At 41.2% G+C, this 25,449-nt stretch overlaps 1 protein-coding gene across 7 annotated transcripts in view; it reads right to left on the bottom strand.

The window, feature by feature from the left end:
* Positions 1-4,475: 4,475 nt before the first annotated feature.
* Positions 4,476-25,449, bottom strand: part of LOC114143005 (transducin-like enhancer protein 3-B) — a 29,843-nt gene continuing 8,869 nt past the window's right edge. The window contains exons 6-21 of one of the 7 annotated variants that reach the window (XM_028014679.1): positions 23,665-23,727; positions 22,710-22,814; positions 18,067-18,271; positions 16,795-16,853; positions 14,287-14,409; positions 13,623-13,673; positions 13,055-13,210; positions 12,156-12,291; positions 11,726-11,901; positions 11,084-11,160; positions 10,745-10,994; positions 9,776-10,023; positions 8,840-8,987; positions 7,502-7,652; positions 6,165-6,241; positions 4,476-5,808 (exon numbers count right to left, since the gene is read on the bottom strand). In XM_028014679.1, the coding sequence (XP_027870480.1) occupies positions 5,701-5,808; positions 6,165-6,241; positions 7,502-7,652; positions 8,840-8,987; positions 9,776-10,023; positions 10,745-10,994; positions 11,084-11,160; positions 11,726-11,901; positions 12,156-12,291; positions 13,055-13,210; positions 13,623-13,673; positions 14,287-14,409; positions 16,795-16,853; positions 18,067-18,271; positions 22,710-22,814; positions 23,665-23,727 (2,133 nt within the window). In that variant the 3' untranslated portion in view covers positions 4,476-5,700. The remainder of the gene's footprint in view (positions 5,809-6,164; positions 6,242-7,501; positions 7,653-8,839; positions 8,988-9,775; positions 10,024-10,744; positions 10,995-11,083; positions 11,161-11,725; positions 11,902-12,155; positions 12,292-13,054; positions 13,211-13,622; positions 13,674-14,286; positions 14,410-16,794; positions 16,854-18,066; positions 18,272-22,709; positions 22,815-23,664; positions 23,728-25,449) is intronic. The other 6 variants (XM_028014684.1, XM_028014680.1, XM_028014682.1 and 3 more) reach the window with 6 other exon arrangements.

Genomic DNA, 25,449 nt, shown 5'->3' with positions numbered 1-25,449 from the left:
ACTTCAAAATGAACACTATTTAACCCTTGTGTTGACTTGCGGGTCAAAAGCGACCCACAAGCATGTTTAGGTGTAGAAAAAATACCTTAGACTATCTTTTTCCAACTTGAAATTTAATGACTTTTCCTAAATTGATCCCATCGTTAGAAAAAGTGACACTTTGTTTTTGTTTATGTTTCCATTTGGGGTGTACACCACTAGGGTACAAAGATAGTCTTATGGGTAATTTCTGACCCGTGAAATATAAAACCATTTAAACAGCAAAAAAAAAAAAAAAAGTTCAAAGGTCACACAGAAACTGTAGATGCACCCATGTCCATAAACTGGATTGATGTATGAATTGAACTTGTATTTGACCTGCACCTACAGCTAACCCCTTACATAACACAAGCTCCCAAACACAACAAAACAACCTCAGACATAATAAAAACAAAGTCAGTATAGAGGATGTAAAGGTGCCCTAAATCAAAGTACTCCTAGTTAATTCCTTGCTGAAGCCGTGAGTAGATGTTTCACTGTCCAGCAGGTCATAGGTTATACGTTCACACATACTGTCTGACACAAGATTTTGAACATCTTATGGTCTTATGTCGAACATCTTCAACATTTCACGTTGAAGGATGTTGTATGAGAGAAGTATTTTCATAATTTACATCCTAGACAGTACAAAAGAACGAGCTGTTGACAAAAAAGTTACCGACTGTTGACACTTTTCCCTTTCAGTATAGTTAATTCAGCAGTAATTACTTCACATTTATGTAATTACAATAATAAACCTTTACTGTGTAAAAGAAAACTTATGACAGTTGGTTTGTCGTAAAAAGAAAAGAAAAGTGTAATACTGTTGATCGTCTTTTTGTGTTGTGTAACAATGAATTCAATTGAGTTGAATTGATAAATAACAGATTGCTTCATCATGCAAAATAGATTTTGGATTTCAAATTCAAGCAAGCTGCTTTATTTTGGGGCTTTTGTTGGGGCCTGTAGAACAAGGGGAGTAAACAGAATAAGGTCACACGAGATTATTTGGTTGTTTTCACCACCAGTGTAATAGATTACCAGTTTAAAATAAACCTGATACATAAACTTTATGAGGAAACATTTTTAAAACAACTAATATTTTCTTTGATAATCTGTAAGAGAAGCATGTTCCTGATCTCTGTAAGCTGTAATGTTTCCAGTTCAGTCTTCTGAAAGTTGCAGTGGTGAACACAAATTGTCACTCGCTCTTCATCCAGTCAAGATTATTTGTAACCAAGTCGGTGTTTGTGTTGGAGATTTTTAGATGTTTTATCCCAGCTGTACATCTAGTAATTGACCTCTCACCTCACTGTACACGTTAATGTGTGGTTCATGCCACGTGAGCTGCTGGACTGGATATGATAATCAAAACTGGTGATTGTGGCATAGTTTTCAATCTGCTCGTAGCAACGGTTGGTATTTTCCACTGATATTTTGTTGATGGAAAGCTGAAAGGTTTGAAAAGCACAGGCCACAAAATGTCTTCCTAAAGCACATTCAGCAAAACAAACATTTCCATCTGACAAGTTTGACTCAGTTGGCTTAGTTTCTTTCTTTCTTTTTCTCCTGCTGGTGAATGTGCTGAAGGTACTTGAGCAAAATATGTCCCTGTCTGCATTCGTAGCTCAGCCATATGTACATCGCCTTCATCCCACAGACTTGGCTAAAATCACCCCGTATTACACTCCAACCCCACCCTGTTCCTCCTCCTCCGCCCCTCCACCCCCTTCTCTCACAGGCACAGTCAGAAATCACAGCCTTGCAGCCAGCACCCCCACAAAAGTGAAAATGAATGTACTCACCTCCTGCAGTGGCAGCAGAGCGAGAGTGTGGGAGAAGGAAAGACATGGCAACCGTTCAGGGCGTCGAGTCAGTTCAACACGACTCACAGACATTATCAGTAGACGCCACGATGATGAAATGGATCCCCGAGAAGTTGCAACCTCCTAGTCGCGGGGTTGGTCGCCATTTGCATGTTTCTGATTTAGGGAGACTTTTTTTTTTTTAAACCCACACATCACGTTGCAGGATCACCTCTGAAATCAGCGCTCGGCTGCACATTCCCAAAGTGCTGCGTCTTCTCCTGAGGTGTGTGGGAGTGTGTGAAACAGGAGTGTGACCGAACGTGTTTCTGCCGCTCGTGTGATTCAAGTGAAGCAGGAGTAATCAGTCACCGTGTCTCTCTGTGATTGTGGTTTGGCCAACCGCACTGATCTATAGCCGTGCCTCATCCCTCCCACTGCGACTCCTGTCAGCAAGCCTGAAACCACAGACTCCTGTCTGGAAGCCTTCTGGGCTTCCAGAACCGGTTCTGATTTGAACCTTTTGAAAATACAAAGAAGGAAACGATAAGAAAAACAATAAAATAAGCAGGAAAAACTAATAAACTCATATTTGAGGCACAAAAAGATGAGTTAGCCTGTTGGGGAGAATAAGGAGTTTAGCTTTTTTTTTATGCATTATTAATATTATGCTTCTTATTTACATCCAAGCAGACTTTTTAAAACTATATTAGAAGTGCATCAACAGTTCAGGCTGTGATGATATTGACAATATTTTCTTGGTGCACTTTGGTTCTCACACACTACCTTCCCGAGTCTTGTTGTCAACCACATCCATTTATCAATGATCCATTTTTGATGGATGTTTTCATCAACATAATGCATCTGGTCATGAAGCTCAGAGTTCATGACCTCAGTATGAATGTCTAATATTCATATCGTCTCAGCTGAAAAACAAACTAACATGCGTGATCAGAGTCCTGCTAGATAGAATATCTACACATATATCCACAAAGATAATCACCCAGAATCCTCTTCTTTTGAATTTCTAAACTATAAACAATGTTTGCATGACCGTTTTAAATCTGCTCCCATTGTTTTAAATGTTTTCCATTTCTTATTTGCTGTTGTCTGGTGTGTGGTCACAATAATATTAGACCCAAAAACTAATTTCCAGTATTTATGTCTTAAGTAATAACTTGGAATAATTACCATATTATTGTAATAATCAATGAAATGTCTAGAAATGAAAATATGTATATTTCTATTTTAATTAAATATCTGAATAGCTTCTCTTATTGAATAGTCTAGCCAGTTGGGGTTTATTCTAAAAATTGGGAGAAAGTTTTTCTAATGCAACGCCAGCTGTTTCATGGTAAACGTAAATGTTTTGTGTACTGATCTTTTTACTGTGAAAGCCTTTTGTTCCTACTGTCATCGAGTCTTGGTTTGTCATATTTATAGTTCGCACGTTTAGCAAAACTATCTATGGTAGTTTTGTATTGAACTTTTGTATTTATAAAAAAACAAAAACTGAATAAAAGAAAACGTGAGAACAGGTGAAGATGTTTATCTGTGACCAGTTCAGGTGACAGTGCTGAAACTCATGTTTCAAATCCGTCTGTGTTCTTGACCAATGAACTCTCTCAACAGAACATTCTCAATCTTTCCCCGTTCCCCCTCTCCCCCAACAGATCAAAGCTGCACAGAGCCAAACAAAGCCCATGTTGTCGGCTCCATGGAAACGGTGCAGCAGGAGTCGGGTCGTCACACTGAGGTGAGTCAAAACAATCCCGCTTTACTTTCTGCTGAACTTCGCCTTGGTCCACCAGGCACCATGTTAGCGATGTTAAAACTGAGAACTGATTCCTGCCAGGACAGCTGTGTGCAAAAGAATAACGTCTCGAACCAGATCCATCCTGTTTTGGCGGAAATTATATGGCGAATAATTTCCTAATAGTTGTAGGTAGTTAATCAGTCGTGACATGCACGCTGCTGATTCTGTGCAGCTGGCTCATAAATTGGAGTCAGACATTCGGGCCTTATTGACAGACAAGGCAGCACATGTTGTACATGATGCGCTCCACCCTGGAAATCTGGGTAGAACAGGTTGTTCAGAACAGGGTGCCTTGATAATTAGAGAACGGGAAATGTATAAACGGGCCTAGAAAGTGCTCAGCTAAAACAATTTTAAACGCAGAAATATTTGGAGGAAAATTTAAGGCTCATCTTTGGGATAGCTGAATAGTCAATGATTAAGTCCAGGTCTAATGATAACAGTGATGACTGCACCAATTAGGAAATGGTAGCGTAAAGTCAAGCTCTCACCAAAAAGCTGCTGAAGTTCTGAGAAAATGACCTGGTGGTGAACATTTTTTCCAAAACTATGAATTCAAGCCACAGTTGCAATAAAGCACTGAAGCTCAGATCTCCTGCTGTGGATGTTTCTCTATATACATAATATGGTGTTGAACCTCTTTACCACAAATCATGTGTTTAAATAATTGAAAAAGTTGTGGTGTTATTTTATGAAGAGAAAATGTGTTCTAACCTAAACACAATCAGAACTTCATCTTGGTCTCAGTCTAGAAACCTGTTGAGTCGGCCATAATCGGCTCAAAAGAAGTTACCTTCATCAGTAATCCCAGCTCGAAGCCACAAAGAGGCAAGCCCTTCTAGAAAAAAACTGTTTTATTGAGTCATTAACAACTGTACATTTATTTTCAGTGCTGACAGCAGTTGCTACATACTTTGGTGTGAATCAGAGGTGCAGTTTGCCCCTTAAGTTGTAAATGCCGGCAGGATGAGAAGCACAATAAAACAAACCAGAAGTATTAACCCTCAGCTTCGTTCGCTAACACCGCATGTGTTTACATGTAAGTGTGCTTCCCTCTGTCCTTGAAAGCATTTTCAGGCACTGAACATTTCTGTGAAGACAGACCGACTCTGCCTTCCTCTCCATCACAGCCAAATACACATATTCCAGGAATATCGGTGGGATGCAAAGGGCACAGGAATCCCAGCAGCACGGACCGGATTGCTGGAGTTCAGTTTGAATAGAAATCAGTGGAGCAGCGAGAGATCAGTACGTCAAGTTAGAAAGAAAGAAAAAAAAAAGCGCACAGTCATTCAGTTCGTGGCATCTGCTGCCAACTGAGGTCCAAGGGTTAGACTGAGCTGTAACATCCCCCATCTGCCACAGGCGATCAACAAAAACAGGGAAAGCACACACAGACCAGAACATTAGGACACGTGTACAGTTCTTTATACAGGAAGGAAATTTACATCCGTCTCTTCTCCTGAATCAACGTCCCACTTGTTCCTGTGGAGGGTCCGCCTGAATCCGACCATGCTTTGTCCTTTAAGAGCGTTGTGACGTAAGGCCGGTTTAAAAAAAAAAAAAAAAAAAAAAAAGAAATCTCCATGAAATGTTCAACATTGCAAGATTCAGGCTCCTCTGTTTGACTCCTGGAAAGATCAGCCTGCAGAATGTGCTTTAGAAAACAATCAGGGTGCAATAATTGAAAAGGTTTCAGTTCGTGTTCTGGTTTCTCTCTCAGACGAGAGCGACCAAAACAATGGTCACAAGTACACCCAGGACATGAAAATATATATATATATATATATATACTTTAATAATATATAAAATGTCTTATTTAATCCAGTATGTACACAATGTACATGTTTTGAGGAATTAATTTCTCAGAGATGAAGCTCCGCTCCATCCCGTCACATCCAAAAAAAAAAAAAAAGTACAACCCTAAAACAAGAGATTTAAAAAAATCCTTCCAGTATGAGTTTCCACAGGCCAATAGCGCAGCTGAATTCCAAAATAAGTCAGAGAAAAATGTCGTTTGCTTCAATCTGTTGCAGCCCATGTTGAAGCAGGACAATAAACTCAGTAGATGACCTCATAGACTGTCGCCTTCTTGTCACCAGATCCTGTCACGATGTATTTGTCATCTGCAGAAATGTCACAGCTCAGGACGGACGACGACTCCTTCGACTGGAAGTAAACACAAACAGTCAAAACGTTTAGTTTGCTCATCGTGGTCGTGACATATCGTCAAGGTTAAACTGGTTTGCCAAGCAAGCACTAAATTTCAGTGCAAGTGACTCCTGTTCACTGTTGGCTCCACACACTTTTACTGACTTCATTTTCAGTCGTCACAAACAGCTGGTTTATTTACGCAGACCCTCCCGATCCGAGAAACCTTTAACCCCATCGATCTGTTTGAAATAGCTGTAGTACTGTTTTCTTTATTTCAGGACAACAACATGGAACTAAGCCACTAATGTTTTTCATGTGATTGTATTGATTTAGCAGCATTTGGTCAAATATTACAGAATTGCGATCATCACCTGGAAAATGCTGGCACCGTAAGGAGTCCTCCACGCGTTCAGTAGGTTGTCCTTCCCCGTGCTCACGAACCATTTACCTACAGGCACAGATGAGACACCTTTAACACACTGCAGGTAAGGGTCCTCGCAGACATAACAGAGCAACTGGAATCGTTTTAAATGTGCTACTTTAATTACCTCATCAACAATCATAAAACACATAATGAAGGAGACTTGCAGCTCTAACCCAGTTAATTATTCAAATGACCCTCTGATTAATTAACCAACTCGCTAGCTGGCTGCTGATTTAATCAGTGACACTAAGAGCTCTGGTCTCATTTGAATGAATCAGTTCGCTGGTGGAGGAGATGAGGCTGTGCTCATTGGTTTCTGAGGATACATTAATGCGAACGAACATTTTCGAAGCGCTTGATTTGCTGTTAAATGATTGTTGTTTGAAATTTTTAACCACTAGCCCTACACACATCAGGGAAGTGACACTTAAACCACCATCAGCCCACTGGTGTCTGAAAACCGGTGTAATTTACAGCTCATTAAAAGTAAAATTGTGCAGAATCATCTCCTTTTGTTATTATAGGTTTTGAAGTCTTCCCTGTGCTGCCAGATAATGAAGAGACTATTAAAACTCTGCTCACATAAAACTATCAAAATATCATCAAATTCAGGTATTCAGTTTTTTTTTTTCCATCTTCCACCCAGTTACAGTCTGCTGCAGGCATGGAAAAATGCAATGTGTTGTTGCTGTAACCTGATCAATTCAGTCTCAGAATTTGTCCGACTTGACATAAAAATTAGAATCTATAAAAGTGCAATATTCCTCGCCAGACTCAGAAAGTGAAGCCTTCATTTTGTAGAGATTCCGTAAATAGTAAAATATTTCATGCTTTCATCTTATCTAGTGTTTGGTCTTAAAGATGTATTCTTGATTTTTTTTTTGCTCAACAATGGTGCCATAATCCCTGTCGCTGGTGCATAACTTTTTTATGAATATGCTGTAACCTTTTCAGAGTATTCATTGTCTGTAAGTCATATCAAAATTAAAAGAAATGGAGACTTGAAATATTTCACCCTTATGAATCCATAAAATGTTCACTTTCTGTACTGTGACATTGAATGCTGCATGTTATTAATATTTTATATATAAAAGCAAAAGAACATAGCTGATGGGAAAGAAACTGTTCACATACAACCAGATATAGTAGCACAGGCTCTGACTAGAGTTTGGGTTGGAAGTTTTAATTTGTAAATACGTCTACACGCCCCAACAGTTTGCTTCTGGATATTTAAAGATTGTCCTTCGCCATAGGACTTTCTCCAGCTCTTTGCAGGTCACTTACCACAGTAGGCAAACTTGAGTGAGAGGACGCAGCTTTCATGTAGATGCAGCTGATACTTGTCTGGCTTGGTGTGGTGGAGCACTTCCACATTGCTGCTCTCCATTCCCACAGCCAGCCATTCTCCAGTGGGACAGTAGCCCAATGAGAAGATCTGCAACAAAAACATAAATGAACCTTGGAGCAAGTCTACTTCACTGCCAATAAATGTCACTGTGTGTTTAATTAGTGTAAGTGCTGCAAAGCTAAAATTTAAGCTGAAATTATTTTGACTACATTTTATAAAAATCTATTAAATTTAGTCAATGTTAGAAAACATGCTAGTGATGGTCAGCATTGCATTTAACATTAGCTTTTTAGCTAACATCTTCCACATTGCTGTTATCACACTTGATGGAACAATTTAATGTTGGGAACCATGGTAGTGACCCATGTTATAGATTATGCTAATAGATTATGATCCATAATCATAATTATAGATCATAATCTATTAGCATAATCTATAACATGGGTCACTCATTTTCTGTGAAAGTATGATTGATGCTTCAGCACTGTTTAATACTTTAGTTCAGTAGTTTATTAGGTGGATATCTAGAACAAAATGATCATTATAAACCAGGAAAGACTAAAGTTTTTTTCCACAAACGAGATGTGATATTAATGGGTTCGCCATTAACCTATTCACTTTTGCATTACTGCAGAGCTTCATTCAGATGTCTGTGAAACTATAGTTTTAGATTGTAACATTTTATTTGTGCTGTCAGAAAGAAAACTTTAACTTGTGGGAAACAAAAATCTGCATCTTTTGATGATCTATAATCATAATTATAGATCATAATCTAGCATAATCTATAATATGCTTTGGCTAATTTCAGCATATAAGCTGCTCTGCACTAGATGAGCTAAAAATTATTTTTCTTGCCGTTTACATTCAACATATGATATAAGCAGAACGCTTTGCAATCTTCTATCAAAGCAGACTGTTTTATTTTATAATGTTTCTGCTCATTACATTTCTGGGGGTTTTAACATTGAATGGTAGAGCAACATGCTAGTCAAGTAGACAATCGATAGTGTTTAGCTTTGTAAACAGTGTTCTGTATGAACTTATAACACTCTGGGTGGGATTTTTGCATTTACAGAAGATTTTCACTCTTCTATAGTTTTTCTATATTAGAGCTTCTATAGGTAGAAACCTTTTGCAGGCTTTTACCTACTTTTTACATTTCTGCAAGTCTGCTGCAATTGACTTTAAATACTTCTGCAATTTCCACTAAAAATATTCAGCTGACAACATTCACACTGCATTTTTGCAGGAAATGCAAATTGTTCAAGTTGTACCTGTGAGGTAAAGTCGTGTTGCTGAAGCTGCCGGCCCTCCCTCAAATCCCAGGAGCGGACCGTGTTGTCCAGCCCTCCGGTCCACAGTTTGGTCCCGTCGTGGGAAATATCGATACAGCTGGCTCCGTCTGTGTGGCCCTGGAACTGCCTGAAATGCACAAAACACATGAAGACAAGTGAGACATGACTTTTTCACCGCTTGAAAAAAGACATGAATGTATCTAGAGCTGCAACTAACAATTATTTTAGTAATTGTTTATTCAAATAAAAAGATTTTTCATTTAACCACTTAAACCTATTTTACTTAAAATGCAAATAAACATTTTATTGCCTAAAATGAAGTGGCATGGCATTCCTTTAGTGAACGCGTCATAATCTGTAGCAAAGCATGAGTCTGCAGATAAAAAAATACTTCTAACATTAACATGTGAAAAGCTCAACCCCTTTCTGCTCGACTTTGCATCAAAACAGTGTAGGACTAGCCTGTTGATCTGTTGGATTAAGCAATTAATAATTGGATTAGAAAAGGTGCTTAACAGGAGATTTTATTTTTAACAAAGCTTCAACCAGGTGAAGCCAAACTATGCCACTTGAGAAACACTGGTAGAACATAATTATGAAAAAAGTTTTTAGTTTTTTTTGGTCTGTATATTACAATTAATCGATTACAAAATTAGTTGATGATTATTTTGATTCTTTGCAATTAATTGTTTCAGCATTAGATGCATCAAAAATATGTCTGAGTAAATTTGTATAATTTTTTTAAACTTAAAAAAAAACAAAAACAAACTAGATTTACCATTTAGAGAATACAACATTTGCCAAACATTTCTTGCCCTTCTTTTGACTCTTCACAATAATAAAAAGAAACGGTGCAATGTATTGTTTTCCCTCAGGCTTGTGTCCAAAACACAGCCGTTTAAGCGAAGTACCGACCTGACCAGGGTCTGGTTATGGAGGTCCCACACGGCGATGTTTCCATCGGAGCAGCAGGAGAAGCAGACCTTGGCATCGGGGCTGATGGCCAAAGCATAGCAGGCCGGAGCAGAGGAAGTGAGCTCAGCCTTGATGCGGGGCGTCTGCGAGGCCAGATCCCAGATGGTCAGCGTGCTCGCCTCGCCGCCGACGATTAGGGTGCGGCCGTCGGGCAACAGCTTGCAGGAGCGGATGTAATTGTCTCTGTTCTGGAAAAGATAAAAGAATGAAAATGGTTGGAATAAATTTCTACACATGTGCAAATTCCAGATGAGAAAAAAAAATCATAGAGAAACCAGCATATTGCAGCATATCCACTTTTAAGACCTTTTTTTTTTACCAGGGGAGGCAGCTGACTTTATCTAGTGAAGATGTGAATGTCAACTTTAACGAGAGACAGTTGGGCTGCCGGCTCCACAAGAGCAGAAAGACAAATCAACAGTGCTGTAGAAGCTATTGGTCAAATTAAAATAGCACCCTGATGGCTTTATAAAACCAAACTGCAGTCTGGACACACCTTAAGGGCGTAGGAGGCCATATGAGCTGAACAGCATGAAGACACCGAGTCAAAATGAGAAACGGGAGGCAGTTGGGAGAAAGTAATGAGCTGCGTAATGGCAGACAGGGTTGGCCAATCAGAACATCATTACTCAGCAGGGTTTTTTTTCCCCCTTCACCAAGGATAATTTCAACACAGCAGCGAGACATTTTACTGAATTATTCACTTCTCTATCTGTTGGGATCTGTGGACAGCTGTAGAGGGATGGAGAGTCAGGCTACATTTAATGCTCAAGAAAAGCCTTAATGTATTACTTTGAGATCTCATTAGCACACTGGGATCCCCTTATGGCTGCACATCCTGAAATAAATGTAGAGTAAGGCTAACTCGACTCAGTTTCTCCATTTTAAAATGTGAAATCATTTGATTACCAGACAGTCAAGTTGGGACACAGGACTCTTGCTGCCTGGCTGACTGATGTCCCAGATCTTGACGCAACCCTTTCCACCAGTGTAGACGTGACGCGTGGGGTTGCTGATGGTGACGGCGCACACTACTTCGCCGTGGCTCAGCGTGTTGATCTGACGAGCATGGCGCGGGATGCCAGGGCCTATGAGAGCGTCTGGAGGGAAGGGCACGGGCTGCATCTGACCGTCTGCACTCACGTGGAAAGAGTAAGCTCTGGAAACGACAACAGAGATGGAAGAGAGTCAAGTTCTGGGAATAAAATCTACGGTAGTTAAAGAGCGAAAGCAAAAATGTAAACATACGGTTTTCCTCCTGAAATGGAGGTGAGGCTGGCCGGCAGGCCTGGAGCTCGCATGTGAGGATGGGGGTCAAACCCCGCCTGCACAAAAAAATAAAGAAATCAAATAAGCTTAAGTTTATTTTCAAGTAGAAACAAATCTGTAGATTTAGACGCCTAAATTTTGAGGTCAAGCTATAATTTCCAGGAGAATCCCTTGAAATATGCAGATTAAGTCTGACAAACAAGTAAAACACTGCAGCAGGAAGAGCAGTTCAAAGTGCTTTACATTAACTAGAAGGAAATACAAACAAAACCAAAAGAAAGACAAAATGGTAAAGATAACAAAAAAAGACTAAAGTTCTACACAATTTAAACTAATAGGAGTTTCTCTAGATCTAAAGTTTGTTCTCGATTAGTAATATGAACAAGAATGTTCATATTACATTCTTACATACTCCACAGTCTATAAACGAGTAGGATTTTCTCTGGATCTTAAGTTTGTTCTAAATTAGTGAGGTATAAAACTAAATGTTGCTTCTCCATGTTTAGTCAAATATTTTAACCTACTGCAGATGGTGGTGCAGATGTTTGGAGGAGGATCTTTGTTGCATCTCTTTTTCTACATCTTGGGTGAGAATTTCAGCATAAAATCTGTGGGACTTACGATTGGTGACCGTCCGTAGGCGGCGGCGGCTGCAGCGGCGCTCATCTGGGGTGAGATGAGACCCGGATAGACACCGGGGCTGGTCAGTGATCCGTTCATTTCGTGATGACCCATCATGGCAAATGGAGAGGCATAAGAACCAGCGATCGACAGGGGAGTACGGAGGGCCGGGGCAGCTGATGGTGAGAAGGAAATGCCCTTTAACTCATTACTAAACTCTTCCTAGGTTTTAGTTTTATGAGTGTCAGTGCAGTAAAATTGTTGTAGCAGTGAAAGGAAAGGTCACAGGAGCCACATAGTGAGACTGTGGTAGATTTTTTTTCACAAGCATTAACAGTGAAACTTGTGTGTACTTGCTTGTTAAAAAGGGTGCTTTGTTACAGGAAACATAGTGAATAATGAGGAGAATAACCGATTTGTCAGTAATTACCTAGTGCCTCCATGCCGGGCGGTTTTCCCATCGATAAAGGCCGCAGTCCAGGCGTCGTGCTGGTTCCCGGTGTGGGGGCCTCGTTCCTCGGTGTAGGCGTGTTGGACTTTAGGCTCGGTGTCGACGACTTGTCGTTCTGTAACAGAGAAATTATTTTGTCCATTTCCAAAGTTTGAGTCGAAAACACCCCACAGGCAGGAAAATCCAGAGTGACAATCTGAGCGAACAGTTTGAGTTAATCCAATCTAACATGGGCGCTCGTCACAGCCGTGGTTGTGAGTGTGTGATAGTGTGTCAGGATGAGGGTATAAACCTTTGCTTAGAAGCTAAGCTTGTCAAGACTTATGGAAGATGTTGGCCCAAATAATTATTTATTCATCCCTTGCCAGTTAATGTTAATAAGGGAATGAAAGAAACTGGGTTTTATAATGATGGTAAGAGGAAGTAGTAATATGGCCACTGTGTTGATTATCTTTAGCAATATTCAGTAAAATGGTTTATGTAGTGAAACATTTCAAGCCACGTTAAATGTCGGTTTTTATAAGGATGGAAGAGGAGCAGATTATGGACACGGCGAACAAAAACCAGACAGCACATATCCCTCTGCAGAGACTCTGGGTTCTTTACGGCCTCAGAGCAACGGAGAAATGACCATTTACTGGGTAAGCCATAAAGGAGATTGATAGGACTGAGCCATAGAGTTTGATTTCCTGAAAAGACATCCACCCCTTTGCTCCCTCAAATCCTACACAGCAGCCAACTCCTAAGCCTCCGTATTACTCTTTCACACAGCCACCCACTTCATTTGACAAATGCTCCTTTAGTCTGTCAGTTCAGGCTTCATCACCTCCACCATAAGCCTCCCTTCTCCCCTCGTTTCATCATCCTGATACACTCACATGGGTGTGGTCCTTCGCCTTAGACGACGGCGTGCTGCCCGAAGACGCAACGGAGGCGGGGCTGTTGGGGGCGGCGTCTTTCTTCAGCACCCGGGACTTATCCAGGCCGTTTTCCGGAGGGGAATGGGCGGGGCTGACTCGAGGGGTGGCTGGGTCCTGCAGAGTTAAACGAGACGGACAGAGTGCAAGACTGAGCAAACAGGCTGGAGGAAAGCCACTGGCATTTACATGTAGGTCAAACAAGCTGGGGCCTCATGTGCAAACACAGATAAATATCCCGATGTATGCTCATGCTCCCCTCCGTCCCCCACCTCACACATATGCATGCACTTCTCATTCACCTGTCACACCCTTTTCTCTTTGTGTTCTTTGTCTTATATTCTGCATGAATGGCAGAGGGAAATTCACCAAGTAAACAGCCTCAAAGCACACAACCAATATTATGTCAGACGTTTTGGCAACACAGTGAAAGGTGCTGAGGCTTGGACAGACAAAAGAGGGCTGTGTTTGGGTTCTTTGCAGCCTTCCTGTTTAAGAATGTGTCTGAGCAGCTAAATGCCCGTCTTACCTCATTGGACACGTCCACCACCAAGTCGTCACTTTTCTCTCCGTCACTGTCCTGAAATAGAGGCGCAACATTAGTGGGAAGGGATTTATTTGACCTACATGCACAAAAACGCATAACTATTTAGATGGATATTAAGGCTGGACAATAAATCAATAACTATATATATTGCAATAGACATGTGATCAATACCAGCAGATAATACGTCTGATTGAATGTTCAATAATTTCACTGAACTCTGATCCAGAATTGCAAGGGATTCTGGGGGATGTAGGCAGAGGAAAGGCTTTAGCTGCTCAACCTCTCACGCCTTGATGTCAAGGTTGGTGACATCAACCACTCACTCTTTGGTCACCTAGCAACAAGCTGATGAGTAACTTGCGCAGGCGCAGTTTAAAGCGTCGCCTCATAACTGCTTAAAAATAAAAAATTACGTGGAATGAAAACTGGAGAAAACAGGAAAAGGCATGTACCAGTTTGGATGTATTTCAGAGATTTAAAACAAAAAAACTAATCAATAACTGTCGAACGTATTGAAGACAATACGTTCTTCAGCCATATTGTCCAACCCTTCTCTATATTAATCCAATTTGTACGTTTGTTTTCTGAAAGGCGAACATTTCATAAAAGAGCCTGAATAGACAGTCGGTCTTTAAAAAACACTCACATATCCTCTGTTGCTGTCTTTGTCGTCCACTTTGCGTTTCTTCGAGTCCAGGCCGTAGTCTGAAGAGCTGCGGTGCTTCTCGCTCGCTACCCGCAGGCTGTCTGATGGCGACACCGAGTTATTCTGCCACAAACACACCGACAACGACCGCATGAGACCGGAGTTCTCATCGAGTTACCTTGGCATGCTCTGTTCGTTTTAAATCAGTATCCACTGGTACACTGTGTGTACAGTATAGATTTACAGCCTCAACAAATATTCAACTGAGAATCTTCTTGGAAAACAAATGTGGATAAAGTGTGTCAACATTTCTCCATAGATGTTGGACTCTAAGCCGCTAATGCAGAGCAAAACTGGAGCCGCTGTGTTATGCATGTCAGCTGTTAATGTTTAAGACATAAATGCAGCTCATGACCAATCATGAAGGGAAGGTAGTATTTTCCTTTGTGGGGTCAGCGATAATATTGACAGTAAGCAAACTGCACAATGCTGCTGGACTGATTTGGAATAAAAAAGGGGGGGTTGAAGAGGATTCTTGGAAAGCTCAGTCCTGTTGCTGCTGCCAAAGCACTGGAGCACAGAGGAAACAGACGAGGCAGCTGAGCAAAACCACAAAGCCGCAAAAACACTAACTGGGAAGGTGACTCGTCACGAGTCAAACTGGAGAGAAAACATGAACTCTAAAAAAAACTCTGCTTTCTGCTTTTTATATTGACAGCATGTTATATTTTATTTTTATTTTTATTTTGTCTACAATTGCTACTCAGTGGTGGTGGTTGTGTGTCTTGTCTCTATGCTGCTGTAACTGCGAAATAATTTCCCTGCTGGGATGAATAAAGTAATTCTATTCTATTCTATTCTATTCTAAATAAAACTTGACAATATTATGGCCTGCCACTGCAGCCAGGGCAAAAGCCAGTAGAAAACTATATTAACTTTTTATAATCAAACTTACTCTGGATTCCCAACACGTTTACAAAACAACTAAAAATCAAAGCAACTGACATGAAAATGAACAGGATTAAGAAAAGGGGAATGAAAGAGACCACTGAGGAATCCAGGACAGGATCAATGTGGCGAGACAAAGTGTGCCGCCTGCAGAGAAGAGTCCTGACAGGGGCAGAGTGAGAAAATTAGTGGGGGGGAAAAAAGAAGGACGAGACAAGAGACTTAAAACAGGAAAGGAACTTGGCAAGCAACACCAGTCTAGCAGTAAAGCCATGAGTTCTCCCTGACTAGTGGGAACGTTCAGACACGTTTGCACTTTCTCAAAAGCTGCAAACAGGGTTTTTGTTGTCTGAGATGGTGGAGCGGCCCTGCCAGGCAGACTGAAGGTCAACGAGTGGGTAGGTGGGGTAAGCACATCTAGAGGTCAATTCTTGTTGTGAATCGACTTAATAAATCGAAACAATTATCAGAAAGATGGAGGATTAAACCGAGGTAGAGCAGCTAATGGATAGCAGCCGCCTTTATAAAGGAGTAGAGCTTTCCCAAATGAGTTGGGCCAATTTTTCGCCTCCTCCTCAGGTCAAAACGGGCCGATGCGTTCAGCTCCTGCTGCAAAAACAAAGCCACCAGTCTAGCTTGGCGAGATGCTGTCTCCTACAGTATTACAGCCCGTCTGAATCTGAGCCGGAGGCCTTTCAAAGATTGCTTAGTCTCAGTAACCATGCACTTCCCTTTAACTGTGGTATCAGATGACCTGAGACAACAGAACAGGAAGACTTTGTGTGTGTGTGTGGGTCGTGGGGGGCGTGTGTGTGTGGGGGGGGTGCGCACGCAAACAAAAAGAGGGAGGAGAGGCTGGCTGAGAGAGCAGGTAAGGTGGTACTGCAGCCGCTTGTCACCAAATGAGAAGGTGGAGGGGGGGTTAGGGTTTCCTTCTGACATGAGTGAGCCCATTCAGGATGGCCAGTCAATGGGAACTTAATCTGTTTGAGCATATCCAACAGAGCGTTACACTCCAGCTAACTGAGAGCTTTAAGCCAGTCTGATAAAACAAGGACTTTAACATGAGGAGAGATGGGGACGACACAAGACGAAGGAAGAAACAAAGTGATGAGAAGATACCAAACAGCAGGAAGAGGAAGGCAGCAGAGAAATACAATGTTTACAGAATGAGGAATAATAACAATGAGCTGTTACAAGGACTCTTTAAATCCTCTAAAGTAGAAACGGAAGGTGAGTCAAAGTCACTTTTAATTGTGCTGAAATTAAAGGAGGTAGCAGACTACTAATCCTCGTCCAGTGATTGGAGTCATTTTCCACCTGGATTAGAAGGCAGTGGCTTATTTAGCCAGAAGTCATTTGGATTCAGGAACCGTACACCGCCCCCAAGTATAAAAATGTGTGTGTTCTTACACAGACAGCATGAATGTCTATTGAACGGTGAGCTCAGGTCTACGTTAAGTACACCTAATGACCAAACACGATGAGCTAGGAACAGAGCGAGTCGGGGGAGAGACAGACAGACACACAGGAGGACGGAGAGCAGTAGAGTCAACATACCGTGCTGGACTCGCGTTCTTTCAGAGGAATGGCCAGAGGCGAGTGAAAAGATGAGGGGCCAAGAGGGAGGAAAGCAAAACACAAATTAGTATGGGAGGGCAACAAAGACTGCAATCAAAGAGCAGCAATCAAATGCATGGTGTAACCCATCAGGTTAGCTACGACGTGATCAAGAGGAAACGCTTTCAGAGAGAATTTAACGACCAAAAATGTACTTTTTGATGCTATGGAGACCAAATGAAGTAGCATTTAAAAGTAGCATCCTATAACATTTTACATTTTACAGACCAAAAGTTTGGACACACCTTCTAATTCAATGGGTTTTCTTTATTTTCATGACTATTTATAAGGCAAGAAATCCCACTTATTAACCTGACAGGGCACACCTATGAAGTGAAAACCATTTCAGGTGACGACCTCTTGAAGCTCATCAAGAAAATGCAGAGTGTGTGCAAAGCAGTAATCACAGCAAAAGGTTGCTACTTTGAAGAAACTAGAATATAAGGGGTATTTTCAGTTGTTTTACACTTTTTGTTTAGTGCATATTTCCACATGTGTTATTCATAGTTTTGATGCCTTCAGTGTGAATCTACAATGTCAATAGTCATGAAAATAAAGGAAACTCATTGAATTAAAAGGTGTGTCCAAACTTTTGGTCTGTACTGTATATTATAATAGTTTTCATTTTTCTGCTTTCCTATTATTTGATTAACCTATTTTCACATCAAATCAGAACATTAAGGTAAGGGTGGGCGATATGGACTTTAAGTTTTATCACAATAGTTTGTTGCACAGTTGTGATAACAATAAATATGACGATAAGAACTATTTATTATTTTCTTTTTTTTAGGTTACTGTATGGCTTGACTGTATAACATAGACCCAAAATCAAATACTAATCTTGAAAACATTAGTTTTTTTATGTAATACACATAAAGAAGTGTGATCTATGACACTGAACTGCACTAAACATGCATTTAATCATGTTTTCGAATGTTTTGATACTCTCATTGAATAAACAGCGGAGAAAATAGCGAAAATAATCCCAACAATACTTTTTGAGGTATTTTAAAATATTTTAAATGCCCACCCCTACATTAAGAAGAAGGATATCTGCTAAACCACAACATTTTCCCTCATAGTAGCTCTGTTTACAGTTTGACCTTGAAAACGGTGTTTATTGGATGGAATATATTGAAGCCGGTAGAAAGCGCTCTTGTCAGCAACAGTGAAGTGCTGCAGGCCGTTTGTGTGGCAGGCTGTGCTCCTCACCTCGGTGCTCCAGGTCGTGGTGGTTCTTCTCATCCTTCACAGGCAGGTGGGTCTGGCTGCCAAGAGCGCCCAGAGCCAGCAAACCGGATCCAGCACCTGTCACCGGGGGGAGGCCGGGTGGCTGCAGGCCTGAGGGGTGAGGGGGCAGCTGGACCGGGGGGCCGTGGGCAGCGTGAGAGAGGTGCTGGGCCTGAAGCTGCTGCTGCTGTAAACAAACACAGAGAGACAAGAGACGAGACAAAGGACAAGTGGGTCAGCTGGGAAATGACTCCTCTATGAGTGACCGTGCTCTGCCCAGGTTGGCTTTGGAGACGTTTTTGCTCAAAGCCAAACAATCTGGATTTAGCTGTGGATCAACATGCAGTGCTGGCTTACTGCTGCTGCTGACCTGCTGTCTGAGGGACAGAACTGTTTTCATGTGTTCAATGAATCATTTGGCTCAATAGAGTAGAATACATTCACTCCAAAACCTCTGTGTTATACTTTCCAGTTCTGCAGCAGGGTAGCTGAAATATGACAGCAGGACGAAGCAGTGCTATTCATGTTCCAATATTAAAACGAATTCATGTTTACTTGATAGCTAAGGGTAAACTAATACAACTAATATTTAAGCATAATATTTATGTAACTAAAATATGTCAAAAAACAAATTGTATGCTTTCTAAGTTAAATTAAACCTGCAGTGTAAAATACTAAATTAATAATATACAAACATCAAACCAGAGAAACTAAAAACAACTGAATATTTTATTTTTGGACATCTGCAACATTTGTTAACTCTTTGGTGGTCGCTCTCAAAAAGTTTATGTTAGTCAATGTGACCGTTAACGAGTTTGAACTCATGTGTAATGACAACATTTTATCCAACATGCCCCCTGAGATTCAAGACGTTTTTCTGAATCAAACTGAAAGAAACCTAAATCTAATCAACGTTTCATCATTTTCTGCTTTTGGATATTTTTTTTTCTGACTCACCTTTTCCATTATGAAAAAGACCACGAGGCATTTTATTCTCGCTTTGTCAAAAAATGATTAAGCTATTTTCTAAACTCCGTTGGAAGGGAATGTAGTTATGTGACTCCAATGAATCACAGCAACCAGCAGGAGATGAAGGAGAGTTATTTTGGTTTCATCAGCAGTCAGTCAATCATAATTTATACTGCTCCAAACAGCTGTTACAACCACAATGTAAGGTGCCATATAAATCCTTTAAAAATTAGCCAACTAGACCAAATCATTTGAGCTTTTTCTCCAAAAATCCTGGAGCTACCAAGAGAAAAACAGATAAACAATGGCTGACAACATGGGCGCAATATGGTTTGTTTAGAGACATGAAATATTTCAGTTCAGAGCGACATTAAATTAGACTGAAATATCTTTGTTTTTGGGTTTTCATCCAGATGACCAATGATGACTTCTTGACTTGGTTTAGTGTAGAGGACTGGTTTTTCTTTACATCCTGTCCTCACATGCCAGCGACTTTCATGTTTGTCCCATTTTCTTCTGTGATGGTGACTGACCTTCAATCAGCTATGTTTTGATTTAACATCACATTACCTCTGGCCACCAGATATGGTACCAAACAGCTATGCTCATTCCCAAACTGCTTCAATCATAACTTGGACAAAAAGAAGGAGAAAAAAAATCAATAGGTCTGCTCATGAAAGCCTCAAATCCTTTCAACACTCTGGAAAACCAAGCCAGCATGCCCCGCCTCAGCAAAATACCACTAAGCAGAAGACAGTGGAGAACACACACACGTCTCCCAAGAGGCCATGAATGTCTGTGAGAGGCAGTCAGAGCCAAGAGAGTAGATAGACAGGAGTTAAATAGCCACTCAGGCAAGAGGGAAGCAAGTGCTTTAAAACAAGGTTAAATAACACTTAGCACATCCATCAACTGCCTCTTCAAAAAAATCGAGGGAAAAAAAAAGATTGCCTCTCTGCTTGCAAGATAGAACTCCAATAACTTGATCCATACATTCATTATACAAAATGGAGAAAGTAGACCAAAGTACATAGGGTGGGTTACCACATTCAAAAGTCTATTTAACAGCTGGCCATTATTCAGTCGGCCCATTATGTCACGCTAGACCTGGACCCGTCAGATGGATGCAAGCAAATAAGGGCCAGCGTTCTTAATCGATTTTTGCACCGGTGAGCAGAGCTGCCCGTTTCTTGCAAAAACGGAAAGGCGAGCAGAAAAAAAAAAAGAAAGAAAACGAGAAAGGAAAGGGCAGCCAGAACAAGACGAGGAAGGAAAGGCAGAATCACAAAAATAACAAGAGAATAAAAGAGAGAGTGGGCGAGGGATTGAGGCAGGGATGTCCCTATTGAGTGTGCCTAATGAGGAAAAGCGTGCAGGGATCATTATCAAGAAGCCTCATTAGCGTGCTATGACTGAGGAGAAGAGAGGCGAGGGAGGGAAGTCATGAGGGGCGAGAGAGAGAAAGGGAGAAAAAAAAGCGGGGAGGGGGGGAATTTTCAGAAAATAAATTGCTTCCAATTCAATATTCATGGATAAAGAGCTAGCTCTCTTTCACACATATCTTTTTTCATTATGTGTAAATGCTGCTGCAGCTCTGGCAACTTCCACAGGAAACAGGCAATTAAAGTTAACTAGGCGAAGCTGGCTCCCTGCAGAACAGTACTGTCAGGTGGAACAAGCATCAACAGAACCCGGCACAAACCAGCTGGCAGACTGGCTTAATAAGTCTGGCAATGATCGGCGCATTACCCACTGTGGCTTACAACAGGTTCTGCAGTTCATCAGCATTTCTTTAGTCATTGAAAGAAAAGAAAATTATACCGCAAGATATTTTAAAAACAACAAATGGGGCCGAGAGGTAGGACAAAGAGATTCCAGCTCGGCAGCGAAGGTTCTGGAGAATCCATGACATCCATATTGGCCAGAAGAAAAGGAAGAAACAAACCAAGTTAAATTTTACTTTCCCTTAAAAGGGACAAACAACGTTAGAAAGCCGACCGCAGCCCAACTAAGCAGACACTATGAGTTTGATGGGAGAATTGAGCCACAGCAGGAATAAACCTGTTGGTCATTTGCATCATTTCTGTATGAAAATAAAAAAGGTTTTCACTTATTTTGATTGTTAAACAGTGAAAAAACTTATCCAACTTGTTACACCTTAAAGATAAAATTCTAGTATAGCTTTCAAACATTTTTAAAAAAGTTTTTTTTTAAAACTACCGTAAATATATCCAAACAAAATATGTAAAGAAGAGGCCATCGTGGTAAGCAAATGAGCCGTAGTGATATTAAAAGTAGCCAGGTGTAGAGGTTTGTGCCGTCACCGATTAGTATTTACATGACATGTGAAGAGCAGCACACCACCTGTAGCTGCCCCATCAACCAGTATCCTGCTACTATCTTGTTTAATGTAGGACTTATGGAAATGAAGGTAGGAGCATGCAAATGACGCAGCACCTCTGACACTTGTCAAGTAAGATTCAATCATGTGTTGCCCCTGGCTAGAAAACTATGCAAAACGGAGGAGAAGAAGGCAGAACAATTTCTCGGTGTCTGCTTTGTAGTCTGCAGTCCGCGCTGCAGCCGCGCAGATTTCAAACTTCAAATAAAACCAGAGCGTATCTAAAGTCTACTTGTCTGAAAGTGACCATCCTTTAGTGGAAACTAAGGGTCAGTAATTGTTTTGGTCTCATTTGGTTCAAAGTTTTTGATAATAAACTCCAATCCTGTGGAAATCCAGATATTTTCCTGTACTGTAAATAGAGTGAGAAAAGCTACAACCAACGACATTTTAGATAAAAAGTTTGAGGTTTTCTGATTAAAAACCTGTAAAATCAAAAGACTGGATTTACTTCACAGGTCAGTTAAGCCATCATTGTAAACCTGGAACAGAAGAAACATTAAACCTTGTAAATGTTAGACCCGCAGCTGTACAAACCATCAAGTAAATAGACATTTCTCACAAGTGCGACCAACAGGAGACGTCCCCGCTCTCCACACTGGGTCAATCTGCGCAACCTAAACTTTAATCCCATCTATTTTACAGATGTTCAACGCCTGTGCAGTCCCTGTTATCTCAGCTACTATCCCAAACCTAGTCCTGACCTGAACACTTTAATTCTCTGGTCAAGAGGTAAAGGTAAGCCAGTTGGCTGAAAACCTTCATGTAATTAAAGAGCAAGCAAAGTGAAATGTGAGAAACTCTATAATCTGATACCAGCTGGAAGACCGCTTCAGAGCAGAGGCTCGCTGTGGAGCGGCTCCCTATGAGCTGAAAATGGCAACAATCAGAGAAATTACAGTGGTGAACTCCACATTGACAGATCATGGCAAACATTTTGTGTTCTAAAATTAATAAACCACTCAAGACAGGGACAAGTCTGCACAAGTGAAAGGACCATGACACAGCTTAAAAATAAACAGAAACAGCAACACTGCTGCAGATTTGTATCAATTATCCAATTTTTCTACCAGATTAGACCTCCTTTCCAAAATTTCTCTTAAATGTAGCCCTTCAGATGAAGATAGGGTTGAAATTAATCCAAAAGCATAATTTAGTGGTCAATAAATGTATGAGAAGTGCCGCTCCTCCTCTGTGAATGCAGTTTTGTCCCTGCTTCTGGATTAAATGAAAGAAGAAGAGGGGGTATACACACAGTCAGAGGCAGATTGGGAAGTCCACGTACCCCGATGATAGCATTCAGCTCAGTCATTGTCACCTGCTTAGCCCTCTCAACAGCTTGAGCCACCTGCTGTTGATGCTGCAGGACACAAACACAAAAGATCAGACACAAGATAGAGAAGAGTGCAGCTAAAAAGAACATATTCAGACGTCTGCTGCTTCTCGAAGTAGAAAATAGACCCTTCACTCCGCCTTAAAACAAGGAAGAAAAGTCTATAATATGTGCTTAAATCTAAAGGATATGCACAAAAGTAAACCCAGGTGGGAATAAACTGAGAACAGTAAAATTAATAATAATCAGAGTTGTTTACTTTAAGTTAATTAACTTTATGGGGAAAAAATTTACTTTTAGGAGTATTTTTACTGCACTGTACTACAGGACTGGGCATTTATCGCATTGTTTATCATTTATCATGATACAATTATAAAGATTTAGATTTTATCGTTATGATAAATGAACGATGTTTATATTGATAATGAAAGAAGCTAATTTGGATTTTTTTTTCTTTTGCCTGGTTTTGTTATTTTGTAATGAATTATTTTCATTTTGACCTTGATAAATTTATACTTTGATCTATCTGATGACATAATCTTAAAATATTAAATTATTGCTATTTTAATCAGTTACTCAGTACTGGGGTTTCATTTTTACCAAATACTTTTCTGCTCTTACTTGAGTAATTTCTTGGACAGCTACTTTTTACTTTCACTTGAGTAACATGCTGAAGTACTGCTACTCATACTCGAGTACGATTTTTGGATTCTCTACCCACCTCTGTTAAAACTTAATCTGTTGGAAGATGCTACAACAAGCAACCAATCAGCTATTGAGCAACAGCCTCTATTTTCATATTTTGAATTCTTGATGTACAGCATGGCAGAAACTAGCTTATTTCCTTTAAGGTGCAGCTTGCACGGCTGAAACTCACCTCTTGTGACAAGAACGGCATGATCTGAGCCAGAATTGCATTGAGGCGTTTGGCAATTTCCGTCTGCAGGAGAGAAGAAAGAAAATATTAGAAGAACACGCTTACGATGCGCTGCATGCACCAACAGACTGAACAGTTTAATTACCTATAAAACCAAACTGTTTGCAGCGTCCATCTGGGTAAAACGTGCACTTTCTAACCAAATTGTATTTCTAACTAAATTGGGACCGCCCAAGAACAAATTTACTCCGCCCCCCCTTCCTCTCCGATGCTTCCATTAAGCTCAAGTCTTTATTTCATTAGGAGGCTGAAATATGCTAATACCATCTGGCTGGAGAGAGCCTAATGAGGTCCATACTTCATAATTACGGCCTATAAAGAGAGGGGGGGGCAGGGGAGGGCATGCTGAAGCAGACAGGTTAACTCTCCAGCCCTATCTATCAGAGCCATCTTTGGTATCGACCACATAATATTAGCCGGCAGAGTAAGCTGATACTGCGGGGGCTCAATGTACATAATGCACTTTACAGCGCATTTGGGTAAATGGATACGCTGCGCTGCCCGTCTTACTGCACTCGGAGGTCCCATGACATTTTGCCCGAGCCAATTTCCCTTTTTAAATCCTGCACTTTCCGCAGAGTCGAGGAACAGAGTCGAGCACAAGAGGAACACAAAAGTGGGAAGCGGAGTGAAAGGGGGTGGAAGCAGTGATGAATGGAGGAGAGAAATCCTCTGATTTGACACTAAGGTAATGCGGTTTGACTGAACCAGGGGAGGTGAACTAATTGATTCTGAGAGATTAGGGGTGGAGGCCCAGCAGGTGTGTGTGGGTTGAAGAGATCCTTCCCGCCATTTTGGACGCCGCTGCATTCCGCTCATTTACTCCTTAACCTTGTTTGAATGTGAAAAGGCTGGAGAGACAGGAGGTGCCAGTAGCTTTCTGGAAAACCTCTGTCACCCTTTTCATTTTCAGGGGGAGCAGGAGACGAAGAGGGGAGGGAGGAGAGGGGCAGACCTTTGCTGTCCTGTCAGGATTTATCTCACAACCCCTGTTTGACCTCAAACGGACGGCGCTTTCTCCCTCCCAAAGCTTCTTCACACCCCTTTCATGCTAATTCCACTCCTCTCTTCTATGCCCTTCCTCTTCCTTTTTCCTCCTCTTGTCCTCCCCTCTTCTGTTGCCGGGGCAACGCTATCTGGCACGGCTTATCGTTATGTAAATTGGGCTGAGGGGCTCTGACCAGAACAGCCTGTAAAATCATATTAGGAGCAGCACAGAGGCAGGTCATTAAATTGAATTTTCGGCCTGTCGATCTGATCGGCACGGGAAATTAATGAGGGATAACTGGGAATGCGGAGGCGGCCGAGGAGGCGGTGTGGGGGGCGGGCGGATGGCGAGCTGACATGGAGGAAGGGTGGGGGACTCTATGGAGACTCATAAAGCATCATCATTACTGGGGGGTGGGAGGGGTGTATACAATGACACTGGCAGGGTGAATGTGTTTCAGTGTTACGCCACTTGCCTGGAAATGGCTGCAGGGGGAGCAGCACGGGGCTTGTAGAAACAGCTGTATGCTGATACACTCGGCTATTAACGCAACTGCATTACGCACAAAGACATCCATTTGCTCACAGCCAATCACCACTTCAGGGCCACCGTTTGAGGCCAGAAACGTTTGTGGAATTCAGGCGCTGCACTCCGCCGTTTTTTGTTGAATTTATTATCTGGTGGTGTGGCAGAGAAAAGTATTGGAGTAACGTGGAAAAAAAAAAGCTGCTATTTGT

Source organism: Xiphophorus couchianus, chromosome 4, assembly GCF_001444195.1.
Source record: "Xiphophorus couchianus chromosome 4, X_couchianus-1.0, whole genome shotgun sequence".
Lineage (NCBI taxonomy): Eukaryota > Metazoa > Chordata > Actinopteri > Cyprinodontiformes > Poeciliidae > Xiphophorus > Xiphophorus couchianus.
This window is presented reverse-complemented; position numbering and strand designations above follow the sequence as displayed.